Source organism: Ptychodera flava, chromosome 18 (assembly GCF_041260155.1).
Source record: "Ptychodera flava strain L36383 chromosome 18, AS_Pfla_20210202, whole genome shotgun sequence".
Lineage (NCBI taxonomy): Eukaryota > Metazoa > Hemichordata > Enteropneusta > Ptychoderidae > Ptychodera > Ptychodera flava.
The window spans coordinates 17,995,248-18,020,662 of NC_091945.1; the positions used below are offsets into that span (position 1 = coordinate 17,995,248).

General features: G+C 36.7%; 1 protein-coding gene across 1 annotated transcript; it reads right to left on the reverse strand.

The window, feature by feature from the left end:
• Positions 1 to 257: 257 nt before the first annotated feature.
• Positions 258 to 25,303, reverse strand: LOC139117050 (protein lifeguard 1-like). The gene is made up of 10 exons (XM_070679870.1): positions 25,186 to 25,303; positions 15,223 to 15,381; positions 13,796 to 14,010; positions 13,058 to 13,122; positions 12,379 to 12,432; positions 11,691 to 11,781; positions 11,047 to 11,084; positions 9,487 to 9,532; positions 8,083 to 8,262; positions 258 to 6,533 (listed from the first exon to the last, which is right to left on the reverse strand). Exons 2-10 carry the CDS (start codon positions 15,353 to 15,355, stop codon positions 6,381 to 6,383), a joined length of 975 nt encoding a protein of 324 aa, XP_070535971.1. The 5' UTR covers positions 15,356 to 15,381; positions 25,186 to 25,303; the 3' UTR covers positions 258 to 6,380.
• Positions 25,304 to 25,415: the final 112 nt, after the last annotated feature.

A 25,415-nucleotide genomic window follows, 5' to 3' on the forward strand; every position in this document is an offset into this window, starting at 1 on the left:
AGGGCCATTCAATAGCTGATTGGCTGTTTTGAAACAACTCAATGATAGTAATGATATTCAGCAAACCAGAAAGTCACAAGCTTCTGAGACATTCCACACTTCCAGGATTAGGGAATGGAACTTGGAAAAGTTTTGTCTCAGTATGCCTAATCCGAGATATTGACTCGGAATGGCTCTTTATCAATGGAGAATATTAATGCACCTTAGATTGTGCACTGGTATACATTATGAACATCGACCACACAAAACTAGCGAACTTGGCAATATGCTATTTTTATTGCTACAGAAGCCTTTCATGTATAATTCTGTCAAGGATTATCTATTGTTTTGCCAACTTGACCCCATCTAGTCAAAATTCCATACAGCTGTTATTTTAGAGCTTCGAAGCAAATCTACATATCAATTACATACGATAAATCAAATTAAAAAAAAATATTCATGTACATAACAAAATATATACAAATTAACAAATTGAGAATCGGTATGAATTAGATTATGTAAAAGCAACATCAGCGACATCCAGCAAACTGTTAGACTGCATTTAGCGGCAGCAGTAGTCGGGAAATGTGAAAAATATCAGTTGGCAAATGTTGTGACCTTACAAAGGATGTTCCAAGCCGAATCTGTGAAGTTTTACGTAATGTTGTTGCAACTCTGCTGCCTGTTGAGGGCGCTCATCGCTTCCCATAATCGTCTGATGCCCCAAAATGGACAGTGAAGAAGACAACACTATCAAAATACGACAGTTAAATAAGAAAATACATCTACTGTGAATTGCACCAAAATCACTTCAGACTTCAAGCAGTACATTAAAATTATGCACAAATTTCTCTGGAACCAAATTGACGATGACTAAGCCACATAAATATGTAAAAAGTAACAGTTTTTGGTAACATGAAACTGTCAAAGTGAAGACGGTAACTTGTTAAGAAAATTGCACAGTGTTAACTTGAACAATGACAGAAAGATTATATTTTCATTGGGCAAATAATACATGCCTTAAGACTTATTCTGCTCAAGGATATTACAACTATCAACTGACATGTGACATGCTGTAAGTATATTCTGCTATTGTGATTTTTCTTTGGAATATCAAAGTCATTCAAGATTTTGGAATCTAAATACCACCAAAATATATCAGCTTTGCCATTAAAATATTTGACAGAAACCACCAGGGTAGGTTGAGTATGAATGGTGTCGTAAATACAGAAAACTCAAAATACACAAAAATACTGCTTTACAAAATTTAACTTATACTATAGACGATGAAGGGTACTAAAACTAAGAAACACTGTGTAGAATAAAGTCATTTAACTTGAGAACTAACTATTGATGCGACGGTTGGAAAACCAGAAATTAGAACCAACTGTGTTGGCAGAGACATCAGAAGGGTGTAGGAAAGAAATGCAATGCTGAGGGCTGGGGCTGAGGGATGGGGATATCATAATGCTGGAATAAACCACAGTGCTAGGCAAGAGTTGCTTGGTCTGGGGGAACTGGGAAACTTGATAGGAAGGAACATCATTCTGGGGTATGGATCAGGACAAAAATTTCAACTCAGCTCTGTATAACTTTCAATGTACGTACATAAAACGTATTCTGAGTATAAATAGGCTTCTGGTTATTTTTCTTTTTGATAAATAACGTTTACAATTTCATAACACAATCACTACAAAGTTTACAGAGTCAAAAAAGATTCTAAGAATTCAAGTGCTAGTAATATATCTACGGTATATGGGTAGTAAGTATTGATGGGGCTCATTAACAAGTGGGCTACTGGTAGAAGTTGAACGTGTGCTGTGTTTGTCAAGTCATAAAAAAAACATGGAATCTGTCATACTACGAAGCAAGATGAAACACAATGCAAAATGAGAAATAACCAGAAAACTAGAGCAAATCCAAGAGTTCTAGAGGGCGCCTTTGCAGGCCCTCTGGAACTAATGACACAGCTTTGATATTTCTGTTCATACAGTTTTGTCAAGGTTCAAAGATCATATTTTGGATAAGAAAATTTTGCCTGGCTTATATCTTCTGTTCATACAGTATGGGCAAGACTCAAAGATAATATTTTGTGTATGAAAGTTTTGCCTGGTTTATGCCAAACACCTCTTGGCATTTTGTGATCTAAACAGTGCTAACAGGTGTACAGCTATGTATGCCTGCATATGTTAAGTTTGACCCTCTCACTCCACTAGTTCCACTGGTCTTCATGAAGAAACCATTTGCGTGTTCTTTTCTTTCTGCACTGAGTTTTGTGAACATTACACGTTCATGATTTCGTGGAAAAATGAAGGACTCTATGAAACCACCAAAAGTCACTACATAATATGTCATATTTCACTACCTTACTTGGATAAATGATCGAAATGCATCCTGATAAAGGACTGGTCATTTGAACAAAGCAAATAAACTACTCCCCTTAAACGTCTACATTAATGATATTGAAATACACCACTGAGCTTTTGTATGCAAAATAACATTTCTCTCAGACAAGACTATATAAAATATTGCAGTGTACACCACTTGAGATGGCAAAAAATACATTAACTGATTAAACCTAGAAAACCTGTGAAATCACCAGTTCCAGATGGCACCCTATCCCTCTGGAGTCAATAAATTTTATGGTAAATAACTTTCTTTTCACAGAAGCGTTCAAAGACAGACAATTTTGCGATAGAATAAGAGATCTGACACATTCTTCACTTCAATATTATTCTTAAAATGACAATGTAACAGGGACAAGGGAATTTGAAAATTTATTATGACAATACAGCTATTGTTCAATGTGATCCTTCGGTCGTCTATCAAAATAATTGGTATCATTTGTAAATACATCAATGACACAAGACAAATTCATTCAATAAGTATGGAGAATCCACTCATATTGTAGAAGCTTAGATGGACTACACACGGCATTTCACCGTAATACCTAATTTGGATGAAATTAGATCTGCTGAACTTATCGCTACCATAGGCACTACTGTCTATGGTCCTGCTAAGTACTGGCAGACAATAACGGCTAGGAGAATCAAATAATAATACTTTGATAATTTTCAGAATCACTGTTGTGGAACTGTGGTGATGCTGCCACCAGCACTTGGTAAGACTGCTATACTATAAACCAACATGCGGCCTTGGCTAATATCATTGGAAACCCTTCTGAAATTTACCCTCTTGTAGGCTTCACAGTGACATGATTTGGTGTAGCAAACAGTGGGACAGATACAGTTTCAATATTATCATGTAAGATGAAGTTCTGAATTCTCTATAGCTGTAACATAGATCGGCACTGCACTCTAAATAATTTATTGTGAAAAGAAATCCATTATTTTTCCCTGACTGAGCAATCTCATCAACGGGTCTTGCTCTTGGCTCACGGCAAAATTAGTTAAGCTCTCGTAAAAATGATCTTCCTTGCTAAAATCCTGAAGCACATAAATTGACACAAACCATCACTTCAATCCATTTGTAAGTACAAAGGTTAGGAAGATGGAAAGGAATTGAAAAATATTATATATATATGACAATTATGTCTCCATTTTTTTTACATGAAAAGTTCTGCGAAAAGTTTTAAATACATTTATTATATTTACAATTACCACCTGATTAAAATTGAAACCATACAAGTTTATTACAATATGGTAGATGTAAAGTATGATAGAAAAGTGACGGAAAATTTGAAAGTCTTCTATTTAATGAGCCAAATTAAATTTTAAAGTATTAATGTTATAAATTCATGTTCTCTTTAATATCATCCACTTGAGAATTACTATTACATGAAGAAATAGGAGATGAACATTTGTGCTTGTTAAGTAATGTGACATATCAATGGAATGTGTGTAATTTTTGTTTGAATAATGCTTTCGTCCCTCTGTGACAGTGCTCAGCTCCTGCAAGCCTTTTGAAAACAACAGGGTTGTACCATGGCATGGGGGTGACAGGGTTATCTCAGCCATGTGGCACGGCTTCTTGTGTTTTGGTATTGATAAGGTAAACAGATCAATGTTGGCCTTATTTTGAGTTAGCTCACACCCAGGGTGTTCAAGTCCATTGCTTTCCAACCATAGGTACATTATCATTTCTTCAAAGATTTACACAAGTCCCGTCACAGATTAATCCGTCAGCAGAAAGTAGATTTTATCCACTATCTACCCTGGGGCTATGTGGCAAGGACACATTTGCAATCAATATAAACACCCTGCCATGCCACAGTTAAGACAAATCTGATCAACCTCTCGCTCTTGTGTGCTACTACATTGAACTGTGGGAAAAAAATTTTGTGCAAACCTATGGAAGGAAAAACAGAGCTAAAATTGCAGGTATCATATCGTGCCAAGTCTTGATTCTGCTGCAAAACCATGCAATACAGAGAAGCTATGTCTAACTGCATACCCTGTGAATACATATGAGGGTTCTCCACAGGGTGATTTTCAGGAACGAGCCACCCCTCTGTTCTTCCAGCAATCTATTCATATGTTAATAAACATACAAAAGCATATATTTTCACAACAAAGGAATATGCTAATTATATTTGTTATGTCAACTGACCATCCCTCTGATTTTCCAATCTGTGGAGAGCACTGCATATAATATAAAGTGACCTTATTCAACTGCTCCTTTGGACAGAGTGTCAAATCACTAGCTGAGGGTTTATCTGAAGAATTGTGGGTCTACTGTGCCTTGTTTCAGTATGTGTTTGTACCTCTCCTTGAGTAGTCCAAAAAATATTAACCAGCATCAACCCAGAATACTTCAGTCTTACTCTAAACCAATTCTTAAACTAAGTAAATAGGAGAGTGTATGTGAAAAAGAAAAACTGAAAATATCCATACTTGCTGTCTGATTATGAGACACAGAACTATAATAAAACTTTTCTATACATACTCCATAAAATAAACAAATAGTGTTATAGTAGAATATAAAATATACACTCTGATTATCTGTTGGCATTTTTAGTAAAATTTTCTAATCTAGAAATACTATGGCATGCATTTTATATACTCTAAACAATGAAATAAACTTAAAAAAAAATAGAGAAAAACACTGGAGCTGCCTTCTGGAAATTCTATCTACAGACTTTCACACCATCTTGTCTAAATCTTTCACCTGCACTAGTGTCTATAAATCGTTAAATGTTCACCATACGCTGTATTATGCAGTAGTAAATGACTTGTGTGTACATAAGAATATGTCTATTTGAACTACTGAAAGATTACAACACAAAAATTCATTTCAAGAAATATCGATACCATAAAGGACAGAAATATTTTTTTAAAAGATATGTTGATAATGAATGGTCAGTAGAAATCTAATGACTTTCCAGAAAACAAAATTGGATATTGAGATGGATAAAAAAGACATTGTTTCTGGTCACCGCAGGCATCATTTCAGAACCTGCGTGTCATGTCTTTTTTTTGGGAATTACATACTCATCAATACAGCAATCTTTAACATCTCTGTTTGCATGTCCAAAAATGCTAATAAGAAAAAGGAAGTATTTATATGCAGCCAGTGATAAAAGACAACTGTTGTATCAATAGTGCCAAATAAAAAGAATAGAAAGAAAGAAAGAAGAAAAAAAGAAAGGAAAAACCCGTTAAGAATAAAAAGAAAGAAAGAAAGAAAGAAAGAAAGAGAGAAAGAAAGAAAGGAAAAACTCTGTGTTGCCGCATCACTTTTGCTGAATGTCAAGGACCAGAAACAACTTTTTTTTTGGCCTAGGACTGAGAAATCAACACTCGAAATGTATCATCAATGCACCACTGAATTAGGTCTGTGTACATACTACAGAAAGTTTAATCATACCCATGATTCAATAGGATTATGAAAATGACCAAAATATTGCCACCAAGGAACAGTATTGGCAAAACAATACAGAATACACTGTATGTACAAGCTGACATACAATTGATATGGGAACTTTGAAAAATATTGTGCTTGATTCATCAGTATCAAATCTGATTTCTCCATTATCAGTGCCTGTGAAACCTCCATTGTGCTGCATTGAATGCCATACTGCAACGTTTTAACATTTCTTTACAGAAATCTGTGAATGGAAATGCACAAAATTTGTGTTTGGCATACACTGCAAATGAACAACACAGGCCTTGTGGGCACATTGAAATATTTGAAGTTGAAAAAGCTGCCTTGGTGAGAAATTTCTATCATTCCCCCCCACCCAACAAAATTTGACTTTTTGAATATCTGGGAAAGTTATGTGAATATCAGCACCAGGATGTCTACGGTAACAAGTGGAAAACTGCCCTGAACATATAAACTTGGTGAATATTTATGAATTATGGGCAAAAGAAAATATTTAATACATTCCTCTGATTTCTTCAGACCACTCTCGTGGCGATTTTGGTGTCTGGCTTACTTCCCTAATTATTTGATCCTCCGCCGACAATTCGCAAGATGAAGAGGAATATGTAGACCACGTCAATGTAGAGGCTGAGAGCGGCAAAGATGTGTTCCTCTGGGCTGATTTCGTAGCGTTTTCCTCCCATGATTAGCTGTGTATCAAATGCCAGGAACTGAGGAGACACAGACACAAGAATTCCCTGGATTAGCATACGGAATGAATGGCATTCTAGGAATGTTGACAGCATGACAGATTCAAGGAATATTTTCAGAGTCGCAAGATGTATTTGTTGTGGTGAAAAAAGGCGGCATCATGTGATGTCATCATGTGATACTTATGATATGTCACATGATTGAAATGTATGCCTCAATAACACATGTAGACACTGTTATTAGATGCTAAAGCAGTTTATTTCTACATGTAAACTGTATTGAAGATCCATTTCAGCCGGTCTATGTGATGTCTAACATTCTATACATGTAGGATTGACCAAATCTCTTTGAACTAGTTCATATTTAATAACATTATGTTTGCATGTATATATGTAGGTACAAATACAAATGTGTGCATACATGTATGTAGAGTGTAGGTATATATGTATGCATGTACGTACCTTGTATGTATATATGTATATATGTATCTATGTATGTATTTATGCATGTATGAATGTATGTATTTATCTGTTTTATTAGTCTTTCATCACAAGTATGACAAACTTCGGTGTTATTATCACATTGTGGTATCTTAGGTTTGTAATGGGTGGTACAAGGGCATCATAACCTCTTATTGTTCATGATAATGTTTCAAAGGCCTGTCTCCCTTCACCTGTTCACTTCTTCCCCCCCTTCCCTGTAATATCACCATCACCATTGATAAACAATGGCTTTGGGCTGAACCATGATGGTGAAAGGGTTATACGTTCCCGTGTCAGTCGACTGGAATCATGCCATTGAAAATAATGAACTAATCTAAACAGTTCAAAGCATTTTCACTCTCCCTTGATTGGTTTGGTATGTGATTATTTGCCATGTTTGGCAGTGGATCTATCCACTATGTGATAGGGGAGTCAGGTCAAAGGAAATTTCCCCAGGGAAAATGTTCCTAGTGTATTGCAACATGCAATTTGAAGTATGAAAGAGGTTAATACTTAGAAGAGTTATCTTGACTTTACTACACTGATGAAAAGTTCTGTTCGATGATGTTCCTAAAGAGGCATGTTTAAAGGGCTAGTAGCTGTAACTTTCAATTTTTTTTCACAGTTTTTGTTTTTATTGCCAAATACAGTTTCTTGTTCTACTTCCCAAAGCATGTTGAGATACACAGTGTTCAGTTTGTCAGCTCAGCCTATACATGTGTAAACTGCATTGTTATTGCTGACAAGGGAATTCTGGTCAGGACTAGAATTCAAATGTAAACAATAACAGTGCATGTTACACATACGGGCGCTGTACTGACAAGCTGAATAGCGGATTTTACAACATGCTTTTGGGAGTAGAGCAAGAACTTGTGATTGACCCTTTTCATAAGTCTAGCGCCCTCCTGTGGCCAATGTGAATTTGAAGTCAAAGCGAGGCCACTATTGATATTATACAAAACAATATTAGTAAAAGTGTGATTATAGTTATTGTTACTGGCCTTTAAAAATTGCAGTTCTTTGAAGGACACTGATCAAAGGAGTACCAACAGGTATACATGACAGGTGATTCTTGTAGTCTACTCACCGCAGCAAACAGCAATGCACCAAGCCCAGCGTAGACTGTCTGTAAGATGTTGTTGTAGGTGAAGATGCAGACAAAACCAAAGAGAAACAAGGCAAGGGAACACATGAAGAGAAGTCCACCGCATGTCGTGAAGTCCCACTTAGTCTGCATTGAGAAAATAGTCACTCCCAGGCAGACTCCCTAAAGTTGTTGAGAATTGGAAGGAAATGTGCATTTTAGTTGCTCTGGCTTGTGAAACACTTCTCTCACTCTGACTGAGGTACAATCAAAAGTGAGTTTCTATGTCCATGGGGGTGGTTGGGGGTGGGGGAATCAAGGCAAGTGAGGAATATATTAAAATTGTCACGGGTTTATGTGCCCGAGAGCAGGTGACAATTTGCCCCACGCCAGGAGGGCAAATTGTCTCCTGCTGCAAGGGCACATAAACCCATGCATTCAGGCAATAATATTTTTATTACATGCCTCTTCACAGTTAATGCTAATGACATTTAGTTACGTACAGGGCATTTTCAAACAATTTTACCATTATTGACCAGCATCAAACAGATTTTAATGAAAATCAAAATAGCAGTGCATGTACGGATATTTTACATGTAGCGTTAAGCGTCTACTTTGACTTCGAAAATGTCAAAGGTCTTCACTGGACTAGGTAACCATGGAAACCGGTCAGAACATCGTTCACCAGCCTGCTAACTCCCCGGATGTTCCTATTCAAATCACTGCACTGATTTGCACTAACATCAAGGCATGTAATGAAAAAATATATTTTTTTATGGTAAGCCCATACACTTGAAAAATTCATCATCATATGAAGGAGACATAAACACAGAGTCTCAGGTAAAAAAACTATGCATTGAAAGCATGGACTTTCAATACAAAAAAATACATGCAAAATGACCAGTCCATCAATGCCTGAACACTAATATCATAGCAAAATGCTTTGGCGATGTGCAGCATCTTGGAAGATTGTAGCTAATTGGTTGACTTGAATATCATTGACATTAATGAATCATTTCCAAAGGACCAATCAGCTACTCAGTAGTCTTGTTTAAGACTCCCTAAGTTGCTGTAAATAATCAAAACCTTCCAATCAAATATATACCTATTGAGCTTTTGCACATCAGCAGAGGAATATTTCCGTTGAAGCATTGTCGTTACTTTTTTTCAGCCATAATAGAAACATCATCTTAAGTTGCTGTTTAGGATTGTTTGTTTTGTACGTGAACATCAAAGAAAACAAATCTGGACAACACTTTCAATGGCTGAAGTTAAAATCGATGAATTTTTAGATATCAACATTTTACAACTTAGAACTGCATGACTGTTCTGTGTCCAGGCATGTTTCATGTATTTGGAGATGATTTCAGATCTGAAGTTGAGAAATCTTTCATAAACAGTACTTACTGCAGCGATCCCCAGAGCAATTAATACGGACTGTGTGTCGTAGAAACTGGAGAAAAGTGAAAACAAAACAGAATACTATCAAAATTTTGCATCAGAGGAACAATAATGCCCATACAGCACAGAAAAAGAAACTGTGCTTTGGATTTTCTTGGCGAGAGAACAGAGCTTGCAAGTTGACATTATTTTATGAACAGATAAATTTCTCTTAATTTCAGACACTGAATGCCAATTGTTACTTGAAGTAAATATGATCACATGGAGATACAAAATATATTGTGTTTCTGATAAACCTATTCACTATGCAATTCAAAGTAACACAAACAAGATCATGGATTAAGCACTATAATTTTTTTTGGCAATTTTAGAAGTACTAACAGATGGTATTGCACGGCAGAAGGTGCCCTAGGGGGTGATACTCTATATAAGAATTCTCACACTTTAAGGTAATATGCACCTCGAAAGTGAAAGACTTAAACTTTTGCTCAAACTTTCCTCAGTGAAACTTTCAACCATTCTCTTACTAAAGCAAGAATAAAAATCAGGGGTCACTGTGCAAACTTTAGTACTAGAGAGACAAATAACTTGCAATTTCTCGATATTTGAAATTCAAAATGGCCGCCATCCCTGTGTTAAATCTATGGGAAAAAATCAAATTTTCGATTTTCGAAAAAACTAAGACGGTGTAAACTTTTCTTTTGCCAAGAGCTTCAAAATGAGCCCCCACAAGTGGTAGGTCAGAAGAAGATTGATAAAATTTGGAGGCTCGAATTTCTGTCCCCCAGGCGCGTTCTACCTTAACAATATTATTTTTGTTCTTCACTTTTGAGGGCTCACTTTGAAACTTATTGAGCAACATGAGTTTTAACTGGCTACATCTTGTGAAAATCAGAAACTTAGTTTTTTCTCATAGAGTAAACAAAAGGATGGGGGCTATTTTGAATTGAATGTCAAATGCCAATAAACATTGGGTGATTTGCTCTTGTTGTACTAAATTTTGCATGATGACCCCAGGTATTTATGATCTAAAGTTTCGTTACGGAAAGTTTGAGCAAAAGGTTGAAGACTTTCACTTTTGAAGCATGTGCTACGTAAAATTGTTTTTATTAGGGTCCGTATAGCTTAGTCTTGCAGATTTCACCTTCTTTGCAGTGTCACTTACGGACAGCAACATGGACGTGACATCAAGAATACATCTTTTTGTTCATTGCTTGTAGACTAAGTGCAGTATGATTCACCGATTGGCAAGACAGACTACAAACTCACTTCGCTCTCTCAATCCTTTCACTGAATATCATCATACAATTGCATTTGAATCTATCACACCCATTTCTTTGTAAAGGACTCCAGCGTAACAACTGAAATCAATGGAACTGGGACAAACCATTGGTGCTTGAAAGGGTAAAGTCTGCTAACACGTACTGGTACATAAGCAACTGTCTACAACATCAAAACAACTATAAAGATCTTATATTTTAAGTAATCAAATCGCACAATTTTTAAAATTGAAAATTCTGTATGGCCTACATGATACACCCTTGGGACAGGTTAAAACACACTTACCTTGATATTGTGCCTGTCATATAGGATAAACACAGTGTCTGCAAAAGAAGAGTGTATATTTTCTTAAATGCAGCACATAAATCAGTATGCAACAGTGATGTGGAGCAACTCTTCAAAGTGACAGGGGGTCCTTATAGGTATACAGTCACCTGTAATCTAAATATGCCCATATATGGTCAAAGGGGCGTTCCTTGGTATTCAAAATGGCCATATGAGGGCGCTGTTTTTAAAAAGCGGCCACCCGCTTAAAATCTGTGATTGGTTAGATTTTCTCTTTCCATAGTGACTGTGGCAAAATTGGAACAGGTGACAGTATACCTTTAAGGTTGTCATAGAAGCTGGAATATTCAAATCTCTTCATGGTCCCTTTATGGTCCATCATTTATCATGCCTCATTTTCATAAAACAATGCAGGCCTTATAATTTTCCCTTCTGTTCAAATGTCTATACATAAAGTCTACTTGTGATGGTGAGACCATAGATATGCTATTACAGTACCTCTAGACCAAGCAGTCTTACTGGTGATTTTCGATCATTTCAAAATTTTCAATTTTTTCCACCATTGCATAAGTTTTGAGACTGCATCTACAATACTTGAAGACTAGCTACTGTAAATGAATGTAAAACAGCGATGTTTTACTTACAAACAGAGAAAGCATAATGATATTGGTTGGATAGTTGCGGCGAACCTTCTCACAGCACACCAGGACAAAGTAGAACACAATAAACAAACCACTACAAAGGAAAACAAAGATACATGTAAGACAAATTTATTCACGGTGGTTCAGTGATTTTTCCCTGCTTTTGGTGAGAAAGTCTTGCTTGCTTGCTTACATCCAATGCTAAATTTGATATCAGCATTGCAAACACAACGGCCGATGCAAAATGTTTATCTGCCGGACTGAAATCCAGCCGGACTGAAATCCAACACAGCATTGCAAACACAACGGCCGATGCAAAATGTTTATCTGCCGGACTGAAATCCAGTTTTGAACAGTTATAACATTGGACAATAGGCCACAGTGACAAGTTGAACATCAGGTATTTTAACACAATTTTGGCAGCAGAAAAAGATATTGTACAGGATGCTCCACAAGGGGATTTTGAGGGACCTGACACCCACTTTTTTTTGGAAGCATTCTAACTACACAAAAGCTTATATATTTTCACAACAAAAGAATATGTAAATTATGAAGTGTTATGTAAATTTGTCACCCCGTCGCTCTTTTTACAAGCAGTCGAGAACACTGTTGATTATTACAGTCAGAATAAAACTAATGCAAAACTACATCAGGGGTTACAGTATAAAGAGCTCAACGGAAGCATACTTACTATGACATCCAATAAATCCAAGAATTGTTGTGAACAAATACCTTTACATCATAACTATGAAAGAGAAAACACAAAAATTGATAATTTCGTTTGGCTAGCAGTATAGCAATTTGCTGAAAGTAGTGATATTATGAAGTTTGCTTTTTTGAATGTTCTTTTACAACGGACTAATATGCTTTGGTTTGACTTGGTCTTTAGCATAAGGAAAGGAACAAAAACAGCATCAGCTTTCAATTGATAAGTGAAGCTTATCCTGTCTTTGGTAGTCAGTATCAAAGAAATTTGCAGTGCAGACTCAATACACATCCTAGACCAACTTTTATTGTCTCTCTTACACATTTCAAAATGCTCAAATACTTCAACTTGTAACTAAGTAACAGGTTTAGTATTAGAGACAGCCCTGGTACTTCCCAAGGGATAAGGACGAAATAAACTTAGTAGCTGGATGTGATTATTTGTTGCTGTTTCGTATTCCTAATAAAGTGCGTATTTGCTATCAATGGTCTCCTCTCTCATCTTTTATCTGTAATTGCAACACCTTGGGCAAACACTGCCGTATTAAAGATGCGTAAAAACACTACCTTGGTCACTCAATATGTGGAACTTTTCATTGGATCATATCAAGTTATCAAGTTTTACTGAAATGTGGCAAAATCGTATGAATGAAAGGTTCATTTACCTGAAGACAAACAGGGCTACAAATGCCATGGTTACAAGAAGCTGTACCATCAAAATCAGGTATACCTGGGAAAAAGATAAAAAAGATCTTGATAATGGCTCTCACATTATGATAATTACTTGAGTATTATGACAATGAATTAAAGTACCCTTTCTTTTTGTTTCATGTTTACATCTTCTAAACCTATTTATTACTGGACATGTATGTTCCTATTTCTGCATAATATGTAATAATTCTTATCAAGGATCTGATGGGTATAATATAGACTACTTTACTCTGTATCAAAAAATGTTCTAACTCTAGACTTGAGCATTGTCACTTAATAACTTGGTTTCGTTTCAACATGTTAAATATGAAACAATGGTAAACATTAATGGCAGTCTAAAATTTTTGTTTTGAAGAGTTACTATCGATGTTTATTGTTAAAATAGATAATGCAGAGGTAGGTCTATCTACCAGATATTGTGAAGAATATGTTTAAGTTTAATTCCCTATGATGTTACAGGTCTCAATGTGGCTGAGCAAAATTCAAATTTGTCTGAAATTTTTCATAAATTTTTAGCCTGAAAAATGGTACTTCTGAAATGTGAATGTCGTGATTGAAACAGAAATAATCAGTTGAGGGATTCAAACATGAAGTGCAGCAATCCACAAAGGTGCAAAATCTGAATAAAATTTGCCGGTGATTTGTAGCAGCAAGTATTATGCTTGTAGAAAACAGTGAGATAGCTTGCTTACTTTTCTGATAAAAACTCTCCTGATTGCTTTGTCTGAGAAGCCTCCGGAGGCTTCAAAGCCACCAGATTCGATGGCGGTATCACTTGCGTCTGCTTGCTCTGCTGTTATAACTACACTCGCTGGTGGAGGATCTGGGTTGGGACCATCGTAGTTTACAGATGATGGAGGCACATACGTACTGTACGATCCAACAGGCTGCGGAGGGTAGGCTGGATCTAGAAAATAAAGGATAAAAGCATAGCACAGATTTTGAAGTTATTGGACTGGAGTTTTTTGTTGGTTGCATCAGCCATGCATTGTTGTGGGTTGCTCTGTGAATCAGACAGAATAAAATGCTGCACACGTTTGAGAGTTACAAGCTACCTCTTGCCTGCGAAAACGACTTAGATTACCCCCTTTACCTGCCAAGTTCATATTTCACCATCAGGTCAAGTTGGTTAAAACTAGCAGAGCAAAATCTGTCCCATATGGTGCGTTTTAACAAAGACTTGAAGATTTGAAGGTCCCTGAAGACAGAGATACTGTAAACATTTTTTTCAGACTAAAGCTGCTATAACATAGTACACCAAGCCAAGTGGGTGAAAATACATATGGTTTAGGCTCAGTACTGCTTGTTACTGACTTGGCAGATGGGGGAAGTGATACTGTCTGACAGGTAAAAGTTTATAACTATCCTGCCAGAAATCTCCTTTCCTTCATATTTTCAGAAGTCGTCTCCTCTTTTCAATTTCATGTTTTGTTGTGGATGTCATATCACATGATGAATCAGTAGGATATGAGGAAACGTAACAAAATTGCTCAAAGGTCCTGTAACACAATTTTGTAATTGAATCAAACTATGTTGTTTAATAGGATTATGAATCCACAGAAATACACAATACACTTGAACACAAATAAACCTTTAAGGTGCATCTGTAGGGAACAATCAATTCTGGCACTGATGTAGTATTTTGAGACTGCTAATGGTATGTGATAAGGTTACTTTTATTGTTCAAAATATGGAACGTTTTGGATGCAACCAAAATTACCTACAATATACCCAATATTGGGTTTAAAGCCCCACTGGTTTTATTTTTTTTGCGTTTTTCTTTTTGTTAGAATAGTTTGAAATCAAAAGCCACTTCTGTCAAAATACCTACTGATGTGTGGCCACAGAATGTTCAAACATTGGTGAATGATGTGTAACTTCAATATCTAAATAAGTTTTGACTTGCAAGTTATATATGGCCATTGTGAGGGAGTGCACACAAACTATGAATAATTGACCAAATCAACGACCATAGATTGAAATAATGACATTTTTCAAAGGCAATATATGGCGTAATAACGGAAGTCAAAAACACTTGTCGAAAGATTAAATGGTAGTTTTTTTGGTACCCAGACTGCAAATAGACAAGCTAATGGGGCTTTAAAGCAAATGTTCTTACCGCCATAGTTAGTATTATAATCTGTTGCATATGGGTCCACTGGTGTAGGCGTGATCGTTGCCTGGGTTCCTTGGGGTGGATAGGCAGGCGACGTAGCCTGTTCATAGCTTGGTGGTGGTGGAGGATTTGCCATCGCTGTAACTTTTGATCCGTTAATTTCTGAGGAGACATAATAAGAAGTATATTATGATTGTACTTGGGCCTCAGCCCAAGTACATTTGTTTTCATTCCGTGGGAAAAAACTCTGTAAGGTATAACCATTCCTGGCTGAGACCACAGAGGGCAAAATGTCTTGGCTTCATCTTTCTTGGCATAATAAATGGCGTAATGATGTTAACTGAATGGAAGTGCGTGCTGCTCTCAGCCAGTCTTGAATAAGTGAGATGTGAATATTAATGCTTCTCTATCTGAGTTTTGCCACAAAATCTTCTGAATATAATCAAAATGTGCATCGAAATGCAACAATTAATGCACCCTCCGTTTCCTAGGCGATGGCACGACCCTTGCTACACCCACTGGACGAGCCAAAGTGGGAGGGGTAATTTCAGTTTGGTCGAACAAGAGGGCTCGAGACCAGAATTTAACATTTAAACTTGAAATATGTTTAATCGCTGACAAGATGTGGACCAGTGTTAATCGAAGTAAAATTGTGAAAAGGAAAGGTTTTATATCCCGGACACAATGAAAAACATTACGACTGGAAACTGTACCCCCAGTTGAGAATAGTAATGCCCACAGCGATGGAGAACACTTATCCTTGAGCTGAGAAAACCAGACCATCATTTCGAAATAGAGCTGCAGATTCGAGAAGCTCGTTCAAAATAGCTAGGTACACCCCATAAGGGGTGGTTTCGAGTTTGAGGGCAAATTTCGCCTCCTTCATTATAGAAATCGTACGTTTGTTTTTCCAGGAGAACACACCATTTGACACAAAATTTACATGTAAAGGGGTCGCCAGTAAGCACGTGGTCAAATCTGGCATAAGAAACAATATGAAATGTTGGGTAAAGCCAGTCCAAAATAAACTGAATTTTCTGTTTTGTAATTATACCACTGCAGTAACATTACCTTTTTTTGACAACATCACACAATGTAATACGTTTTGAAACTGAATACTCCGACGTATTCTGTGTCTCCTTTGCTAAAAAATACGGTATGCCGATTACCATGTAAGGAGATGATGACGTCAAAACAGATTTGTAGTGTGTTTGGTCCTGGATGGTGCACGAAGTTTTGTCAAGGTAGCTTGTGTATTTATTTCCTAAATGGGAGAGATTAGGGTCGATCTAAACGAAGGCCGAAGAATGTTATGATCCTCTAAGCAAGCTGAACTCTAACGCGAAGAATGGTTGGATAATTTGGAGGATGTCTAGAATGATCTCGTCTCATTAAGATTATTTGGCGGTCAGTATTGAATTTCAACTGCGTCACAAGTTTGCAAAATGAGTATTCCGTCGAACGGTCAACGAACGATATTTTAGAAATCTGGAGACATGGCACATCGCATTTTTATTTTAATATTTTATATTTTACAAAAGATGTAAGAAGCAATGATTTTGTTGAAAATTCTGAAAAAAATATAGGAAGATTTGATCGCGAACACATTTTCACTTGGGGTCAACTAGCTCTGCGTACGATGCTGTGTGTTCCGCTACAGCTAATCGCCCCGCTCACCACAGCCCTGCAAAGACCCGTACGCGTACGTAGGGTCGGTGACTTCAAATCCATTTTGGGACTGACGTAAAAAGCCAAATTACTGCCGAAATTCAGCGTTCTTGGGCCCAAGTCGTATCCCAGCCTACCACAGCTACTCGATCACTTCCAAAAATGACAGTCTTTTATTCACTTCTCGTAAATAACCGTCGATGTCGGCAACTCTCTCGCTAGCCCTGCGTACGATGCTGTGTGTTAGCTGTAGCACATAGCATCGTACGCAGGGCTAGGGGTCAACATGGGGTCGCAGCCATGTTGCCTCAAAACTTATTTCTGTCTGCACTCAAAACTCAAAAATGTCGGGTATGAACCTGAAAGATCGATGCAATTTTGTCAAACTTCGGCGAAATTTCAGCATATAGACAAAATTTCATCAAGGTAAGGTAAATTTACTGAAATTTGATCGACAAATAATCCTGAGCTTGAACGTGACAGCTCGCCTTCTCCGGGAAGTCAAGCATCCAGCTGCTCATACACAGTTGCCCATATGGCCACGTTTATGAGATTGTTTTCAAGCGACGGCGGCAGACCGTACGGGGCTCTGGATATGAACCTACCGCCGGTGTAGCTGTAATAACTGTTGCGTTGTTTTTAGTGCCCACGGACGAAGTCCTGGGGAGTTATAGGTTTGGTCATGTCAGTCCGTCCGTCCGTCCGTTCACGCAGATATGCTGGTCAATTTCTTTCAAACTTTGCACAAGAATAGTACCCAACCCCATACAGATGCACGTCGATTTGTTTCACAATGCGATCGAATTTGGCCGTGTTAGAGGACTTTTTAGTTTACACCTCCATAGACTCCCATGTATAAGGCAGTTCTCCATAAACTTTCATGTATAAGGCCAAGAAAAATAAAAATTTAGTTTCTCATCGTATTCATATTGCCTAAAGGATGCAGTGACACAGTTTTTTGTCCCCACGGATAAAGTCCAGGGGGCTTATAGATTGGGTCATATCCGTCCGTGAGTCCATCAGTGAGTCCATCGGTTCACGCAGATATCTCAGACATTTTGCAAAATATCATGTGACTTGGTGACTTTGACCTCAAATATCATGTGACCTTGGTGACCTTTGACCTCAAATATACATTATTGTCCATAACTAAGTAACCACAAGTGCTAAACCTTTCATATATGGTTTGATGGGACACCTTATGACGCCACATATTGTACCTCATTAATTATGTGCATATCTAATTTTGAGCGAGCCAATAGAGCTAGAGGTCTGATTTTTGGTATAGGGATAAGTTAACAATATAATTTGTTTGACAAAACGTCACGTGACCTCAATGACCTTTGACCTCAAATATACATATTTGTCCACAACTCAGTAACCACAAGTGCTACACCCTTCATATTTGGTATGATAGGACACCTTATGACACCATATATTGTACCTCATTAATTATGCACATATCTTATTTTGAGCGAGCCAATAGAGCTAGAGGTCTGATTTTTGGTATATAGGAATAACTTAGCAATACAATTATTATGACAAAATGTGACGTGACCTCAATGACCTTTGACCTCAAATATATATATTTGTCCACAACTCAGTAACCACAAGTGCTACATCCTTCATATTTGGTATGATAAGACACCTAACGACACCACATATTGTACCTTATTAATTATGTGCATATCTAATTTTGAGCGAGCCAATAGAGCTAGAGGTCTGATTTTTGGTATATAGGAATAACTTAGCAATACAATTATTTTGACAAAATGTCATGTGACCTCAATGACCTTTGACCTCAAATATATATATTTGTCCACAACTCAGTAACCACAAGTGCTACACCCTTCATATTTGGTATGATGGGACACCTTATGACACCACATATTGTACCTCATTAATTATTCGCATATCTAATTCTGAGCAAGCCAGTAGAGCTAGATGTCCGATTTTTGGTATATAGGATAACTATAGGGTGGAAATCTAAATATGCCCATCTAAATATTAGACATCTACCATCGAGAAACAAAAGAAATTTGCTGTAATTTGAATATTTAAGGAGTTTAAGCAATTTCACTATAAATAAAGAACCCCTGCCTCAAACTCCACAAAAGTTGCTAGACATATTTTGCCGTTGTCATGCGATTGCTTCGTTTAATAACCAGTAAATCAAATGCCTAATTGACTGGAGGAAATTCAAGACCATATTTGAATAGTAGTATATATTGTCCTCAAAATTACTCTATCTCGGCCCAAGTACTCATTGCCTTCAGCAATACTGCCTTGTTATTATTATTATTATTATAAACTTTATTTCGGACTTATGATTTCTTTCCTTTGAAGAGAGTCTTTGATCAAAGGGCCAGCAGCTGCAACTTTTGATAATTTTTTTACACTACTTTTGTTTTTAATGTCAATTACAGTTTCTTGTTCTACTTCCCACAGCATGTTGAGATACACAGTATTCAGCTGGTGAACTAGGCTTGTACATGTGAAAACTGCTTTGTCATTGATAAGTGAATTCTGGTCTGGACTGCAATTCAAATGTAAACAATAATGGTGTATTTTACCAATATAAAGGCTGTGAGGGAAACTACATAAATTTAAACATGCTTTTGCAAGCCTTACAAGAAACTGCAGTTGACATTAAAAACAAATATAGTAAAATAAAACAATTTCCTGAAGAACACACCTACAACTAACTAAAAGAATTGTCGACGTCAATAATTTATTGCCAAATCAAATCAGTAATTTATTGCATAATCAAATCAGAATGAATTGATTGCCTCATGCAACTAAAAACCCATCATGCATGTCTGTTTACTCAAATGAATAACGGTTGACTGACTCTAGGCTGCTTCAGTACCATACTTCTATGACACTGATGATTCATAAACCAGATTGGCTGCAATTCACTCTGGACGACTAGAATGCAAATCCCTCATGAGCTGGTGTCGTATATGGCAGGTTTCCAATTTACCCAGCATTACTTTTGATTGCTTGAAAACACACGTATAATTATAAAATGTGAAACGGTTGACACTCTGACAACTATTCTTGTCCAATAGTTTACATGTACTTAGCCCATCGTTGGGTGTTCCCTGAAATAGGTCTACATATTTGAAGGATGCTTCTAGCATGCTATGCTTGAGGGAGCTCTTTACATTTGAAACTCAAAAAGGAGGCATGCAACATGTACTCTAAAGGGAGGGATCTCTCAGTAATGATAGAATATTGTCTGTTCTTGGTGTCAGTTGTTTTTGCTTTTGTGGTGGAAGGTAATATCATAATGAAAGTCTTACACTTTGCCCAAGCTTTGCTGGAGGAAACTTGAAAATTCTCTTTCATGTAAACATGTAAATGTTACGATAATACCAGAGCAAATTGCCTCAAACATATGAAAGTCAAAATGACTGTCATTCTCTGCATTTAATCTGCAGATTATAAAAAGTTGACTTTTACAGAACTAAGATGACAAATTCACCTCATAAAACTACAAACCTGAGGAGAATTATTTCAATTGGAAGGGGCCATGTACCCATTTCAAAGATTTCTTCCTTTACTAGGAATAGCGCCACCCTTGTTCACGGTTACAGGTATTTTACTTAACAAGCTGCACAAATGCGACATTACTGATTAAAATGTGGACAAATTTTGTCAGTGTTGTACGGGTGGAGTTTGTTGCAGCTTCTAATCTGAGCTGTTATCATCTCTTTTAGTTTTCATTGTAACATTGGGAGTCGCATACTGAGGTGTATTTTCAATAATTCTTGCACGCGTAGTTTCCAAAGAGGGTAATCTAAAAATTGGGACAAATATCTATTTTCGCATATTATTCATAATAATGAGAGAACAATGACGGCATTGGCAAAAGTCCTATACAGAAAAGAATCTCATACAATTAATTATCTGGTTTTAACTGTCACTCATCTAGCTAGCATACAACCACGGTGTAAAATACAGCAAGATTATGCTTGACACCTGCCATGTCTTGCCAGGTTCTAGTTCACAGTTGACTGATTTTAAGAAGGAACATCCGTTTTTCTTTTACAAAAAAAGCACAAAAGGTACTTCTGCAATATGCTCCTACCAAAGGTCGCAAAATTGCACGTTTTACTGCGTATCAAGCAATTTTAGCTGAGCTCCGCACAAGTTTTACTCTTCCTTAAACCAATTAAAACACACTACAAAGGGATATTCAATCTTGTCACAAATAATGATGTTACAAAGGAAGTCCAGTCCTGAACCATCAATAGTCAGTTTACATGTATGTAGCAGAATCCTCGCAGTGTTTAATTAATTGGAGGAAAATGTGTTGCCGAAATAAATACATTTTAATTAATCAGTCACTGTCACATCAAGATATTCATTCATTTAAAGTAGGTATATTTTGGTGGACGGACAGCATGGTACAAGCCCTAATGATACTATTATTAGCACTGTTGTAAGCTTGTTAGTAAATTTACAAATTTGCACATGCACATGGGGAAATCTGTTGGGAACTCCCAATAGAAAATTACATTATATGTTTGTTTTGAGCTTATGCTCATTCAGCAAAGCGAAGCTAGCTGATCTATATTTCTCTTCAAATCTATATTTTTGTGAATTAACTCCGCAAAAATGTCGCATAAATTCAAAACATGATTTCTTTCATAATTTTGATAAAATTCAAAACATGATTTCTTTCATAATTTCGATAAATTTAGATGAGGGAGAGGGGCGACCAGTCTGCCCTCCTACTCCCATGTTTTCATCCTGTCAAATGTCACTTTAAGCAGGAAATTCCCCTATAAAAGCCGGATTATCGTAAAACTATGCAAATGTAAAAAAGCCAAGCTACTGATCGGACATGCCGTGTTTGGTCCCAGAACTCATAATTTTGCCATGTTTCAGGCGTAGACGCAGATATGTCGTTTTTTTCCGTTGTTGCTAAGCACACTCATGCCAAATTCCATTGTTGCCAGGGAGCCCTGGCATGCATTTCAGAGCAACATTAGACTTACTGGGCAACGGCTGAGGTACTGGTAGGTGGAGCTCTCCACGTTTTTCTTCGATTTTGCCAAGAAAGTTTGAGATCAAGTATTTTATGGGACGTAATTTTAAGAATAATGGGTTTTATTAACCAAAAGTGACCGTGCATGCAGTGTTTCTGCCTTAAATAATGAAAATTTGATCAAAGAAAATTGACACTGCTAACGACAGTTGATTGCATAATTGGGAGAAAGTTGCTTGTAGTATGACCTGCTTTCTGAAGTTAACATTTCCGTCTCGTGACCTTATCTTGAACAGTTTTAATAATTTTCGTACAATTTTATGCCAAGGAATAGATTTTGACAATATCGCTTCTGGAGAGGTCATTTGATTGTACGATAGCCTTTGAAATGCAGACACCTGAAAACCTGAAGTACATTAACTTTCCAGGCGATATCATCATTGACAACTTCGTTCACAATATTCTCATTTAATACCAGTTATTTGTTGGATAAGCATTCAGTTGGAAGTCTTCTGTCGCCTACTTAAGTTATAGTCGTGCAGGATAGTTATAACCGTCACAGTATTTCAAAAACAATAACATGCAAGTTATCCTCTAGCGACAGTCGCTTGTCGACACATGGCGATGGCCGCTTTAGTATACATTAGAAATATAGGAAGTTGGGAAATGGAATAGCCTCTATATGCACATATTGCTGAGTTTGGAGGCGGATTTCCCTCACAGAAAGCCACCGTTTACTTAATAAACCAGCATAGATGGCTTCCAATATGTCTTTGAATTCATGTCCTCTTTAGTCTATCATCGGTAACGATTTTCTTTGCATTTTTTGGTGCGATTTCTGACAGAACCCGCACTTTCAACATGTAAAGTGCACTTTTACAACAGCAGGGGATTTGAATGGCACACTTGAAACAGATTAATTCTTATCTGAATGTCTACAATGTGACCTAGTACCATATAAAAAAGCAAAGCCCCCTTCCTATGAGCTGTATCTTTAGCCATAGCAACGACTATTCACTTTAGCCTCACCTGTACTCATTAGAAAACATGATAGCCATAGAGAACAATGCTGTATACTAAGTGGGCTGAAGTTCATTTAAAGTATAGGGAGTCTATTGGGAGTTCTGGTGTGCATTAAGTTTGTGAGATAAAATCCTATCATTAAACGATGACAGCATGCTGATATTAAGTGGGAAGATTCCGAAAAACAGTTAATATGCAAAAATGTTTTGAGATAGAGAAAAATTCTTTGTTTTATATAACAATATCTGCTACTGATATCTGTTAAAATATCATGCATGTATATCTATTGAAGAGAAAATACACACATTAAAGTGACCTAACAATTGACTGAAAACTTTATGAATAATCATTGACAAGTACTTTTAAAACATATGTTTAATTAATATTGAATTTGCTGGTTTTTAATATGCATGTATATTGATAAATGGTTATTCTTTCAGATCAACACTAAAATGTACTGATGGCCAGTGAGCGTGACGAGTGACAAGACTGAAACATTTAATTTATTGTTGATATTTCATTACACCAATTATTTATCGCTATTAGAGACATTAATGATTATTAAATGTAGTTTTAATGCAATTTTATGAATTTTGATTGAAAATGAACTCGAAGTTCCATCATAAGGTATTTATTGCCTCAAATTGTAAAAGATTTAAAAAACACATATTTTAGTTAGGTAAATTGCATAACCTCATCATTAATTTAATCTGTACTTTTCGAACAATAATTGTTAAAAAAACTGAACAAAGGTATAGCTTTGAAGCTGTGATTCTTATAATTGTTTCCCCTTTCTGGCTCAATATGCAAGTGTGCATTTCAGAAACAATCGGTGACAATCAGTAATTGTTCATTTATGCGTGTTGTAAATTTAAATTTACCACCAGAGATACAAGCAGTGTGCCCTCTAACAAAACAGATTTCATGATACTTCTGAGTCAATTGAAAAATATGTGAAATTTTCTTGAGTCACAATGTATAATTTCCTATTCAACTGAAAATTTTCTTGCGTCACAGAGAATATTCATGAGTCATGGCGCACCAAATAGGCTTAGAGGGCACACTGGATACAAGCTAGGCTTCAGTGAATCGTCTCATTTTTCATCCTTAATTTTCTGCACTTTTATAGAGGAGATACTTTCTCCAGCTCAACGAGTTCAGTATGAGATTCTTGGAGACACGCTGTAATGAGTATCTTCGCTAGTGGGCAACCTTCACACATGCGCTTTGGCTGTTGTTTTACTCAGGGATTTGCAAGGACAACCTGCACCTCCCAGTGCTATTATAAGTTAGCATTGCCATCTCACGGGCTTATCGCCAAAACTGAGGATACTGATGTCTGAGTAAAAAGATAGTGACAAAATCAAAGTTGGAGAAGAAAAATGTAAGGAGCACAATCTGAAAATACAGGAGTGACTGATTTGTAGTTTTTGTAAAAGCACACAAGACAACATTTTGTCTTCATGATTTTTCTGCGACTTAACCAAATGAGATACCAATAGCGTAAGATTTGGTTAATCTGTTTATCTATCAATTCACCTGGTTATCAGTAACATTAGTTCAATTCGTGATGAACTATAGGCAAAGCTTTACAATGTGTACGGCTAGATTCGGTGAAGTTTTTTTAATTTCGATTTTGCACAGTCCCGGGCATGGATTTGGTTGCCATGAAACAACACTATGTTTTGAACTGACAAATGCCTACTTTGTAATTTCGTACAATTTTTAATTCTATTCTTGCCATATCTAAAATATTATTGAGAATTTTCTAAAATGCATGCTTACAGCTTGGTCTTATTTATCTTGGCAGTGTCTACAATTCTGCCAAAATTCATTTCAACAGATGGAAAATTGGCCAACTTTAAAGTTTTAACATATGCACTTAATATTTGTATAGAGGGCGTCACATTTTCTTCATCTAAAAGTAAAACTGTCGCCATGTTCGTTCCTAGACTCAAAAGTGAAAGCGTTGACTGTGGTGTACATCTTTGACCAATGACTTTGACTGCATGGCATGATCCCAGCAAACGAAGACACAAACATTCTACTAGTACAACGCCCATGTTCCTCTTGTCACAAAAAGCGTACCCCGGGAATAAATCGGAGACACTGTAAGCTGTACTAACTACTGGCTGTATTGACTGAAACGATTTGGGTGGGTACTACTGTAACAAACGCGACTGCCGTCTGCTCGTTGATCAACAAGAAATCTAATGGACATGTCATATTGAGCGATCTCAACTCAATAAAATGCAACAGATAAAATATTCAGTACTTACTTCGCTCATTAACTGTTTTCAGTTAAAAATCAGCGATATCGCTGCATCAGCTACGTTACTGCGAAAATAATATGTCGTAACGTGCAATAAAGTGACAGCGATGACGTCACGGTAAGGTCATCGATCGTGTTGCCCTGTCTTCAACCTCGTTCTACATCATAGGCTGTTCAGCAATTTTCTGTGAATGTTGTGTGAACGATAGGAATGATTCTTTCATCAACAAGAAACTG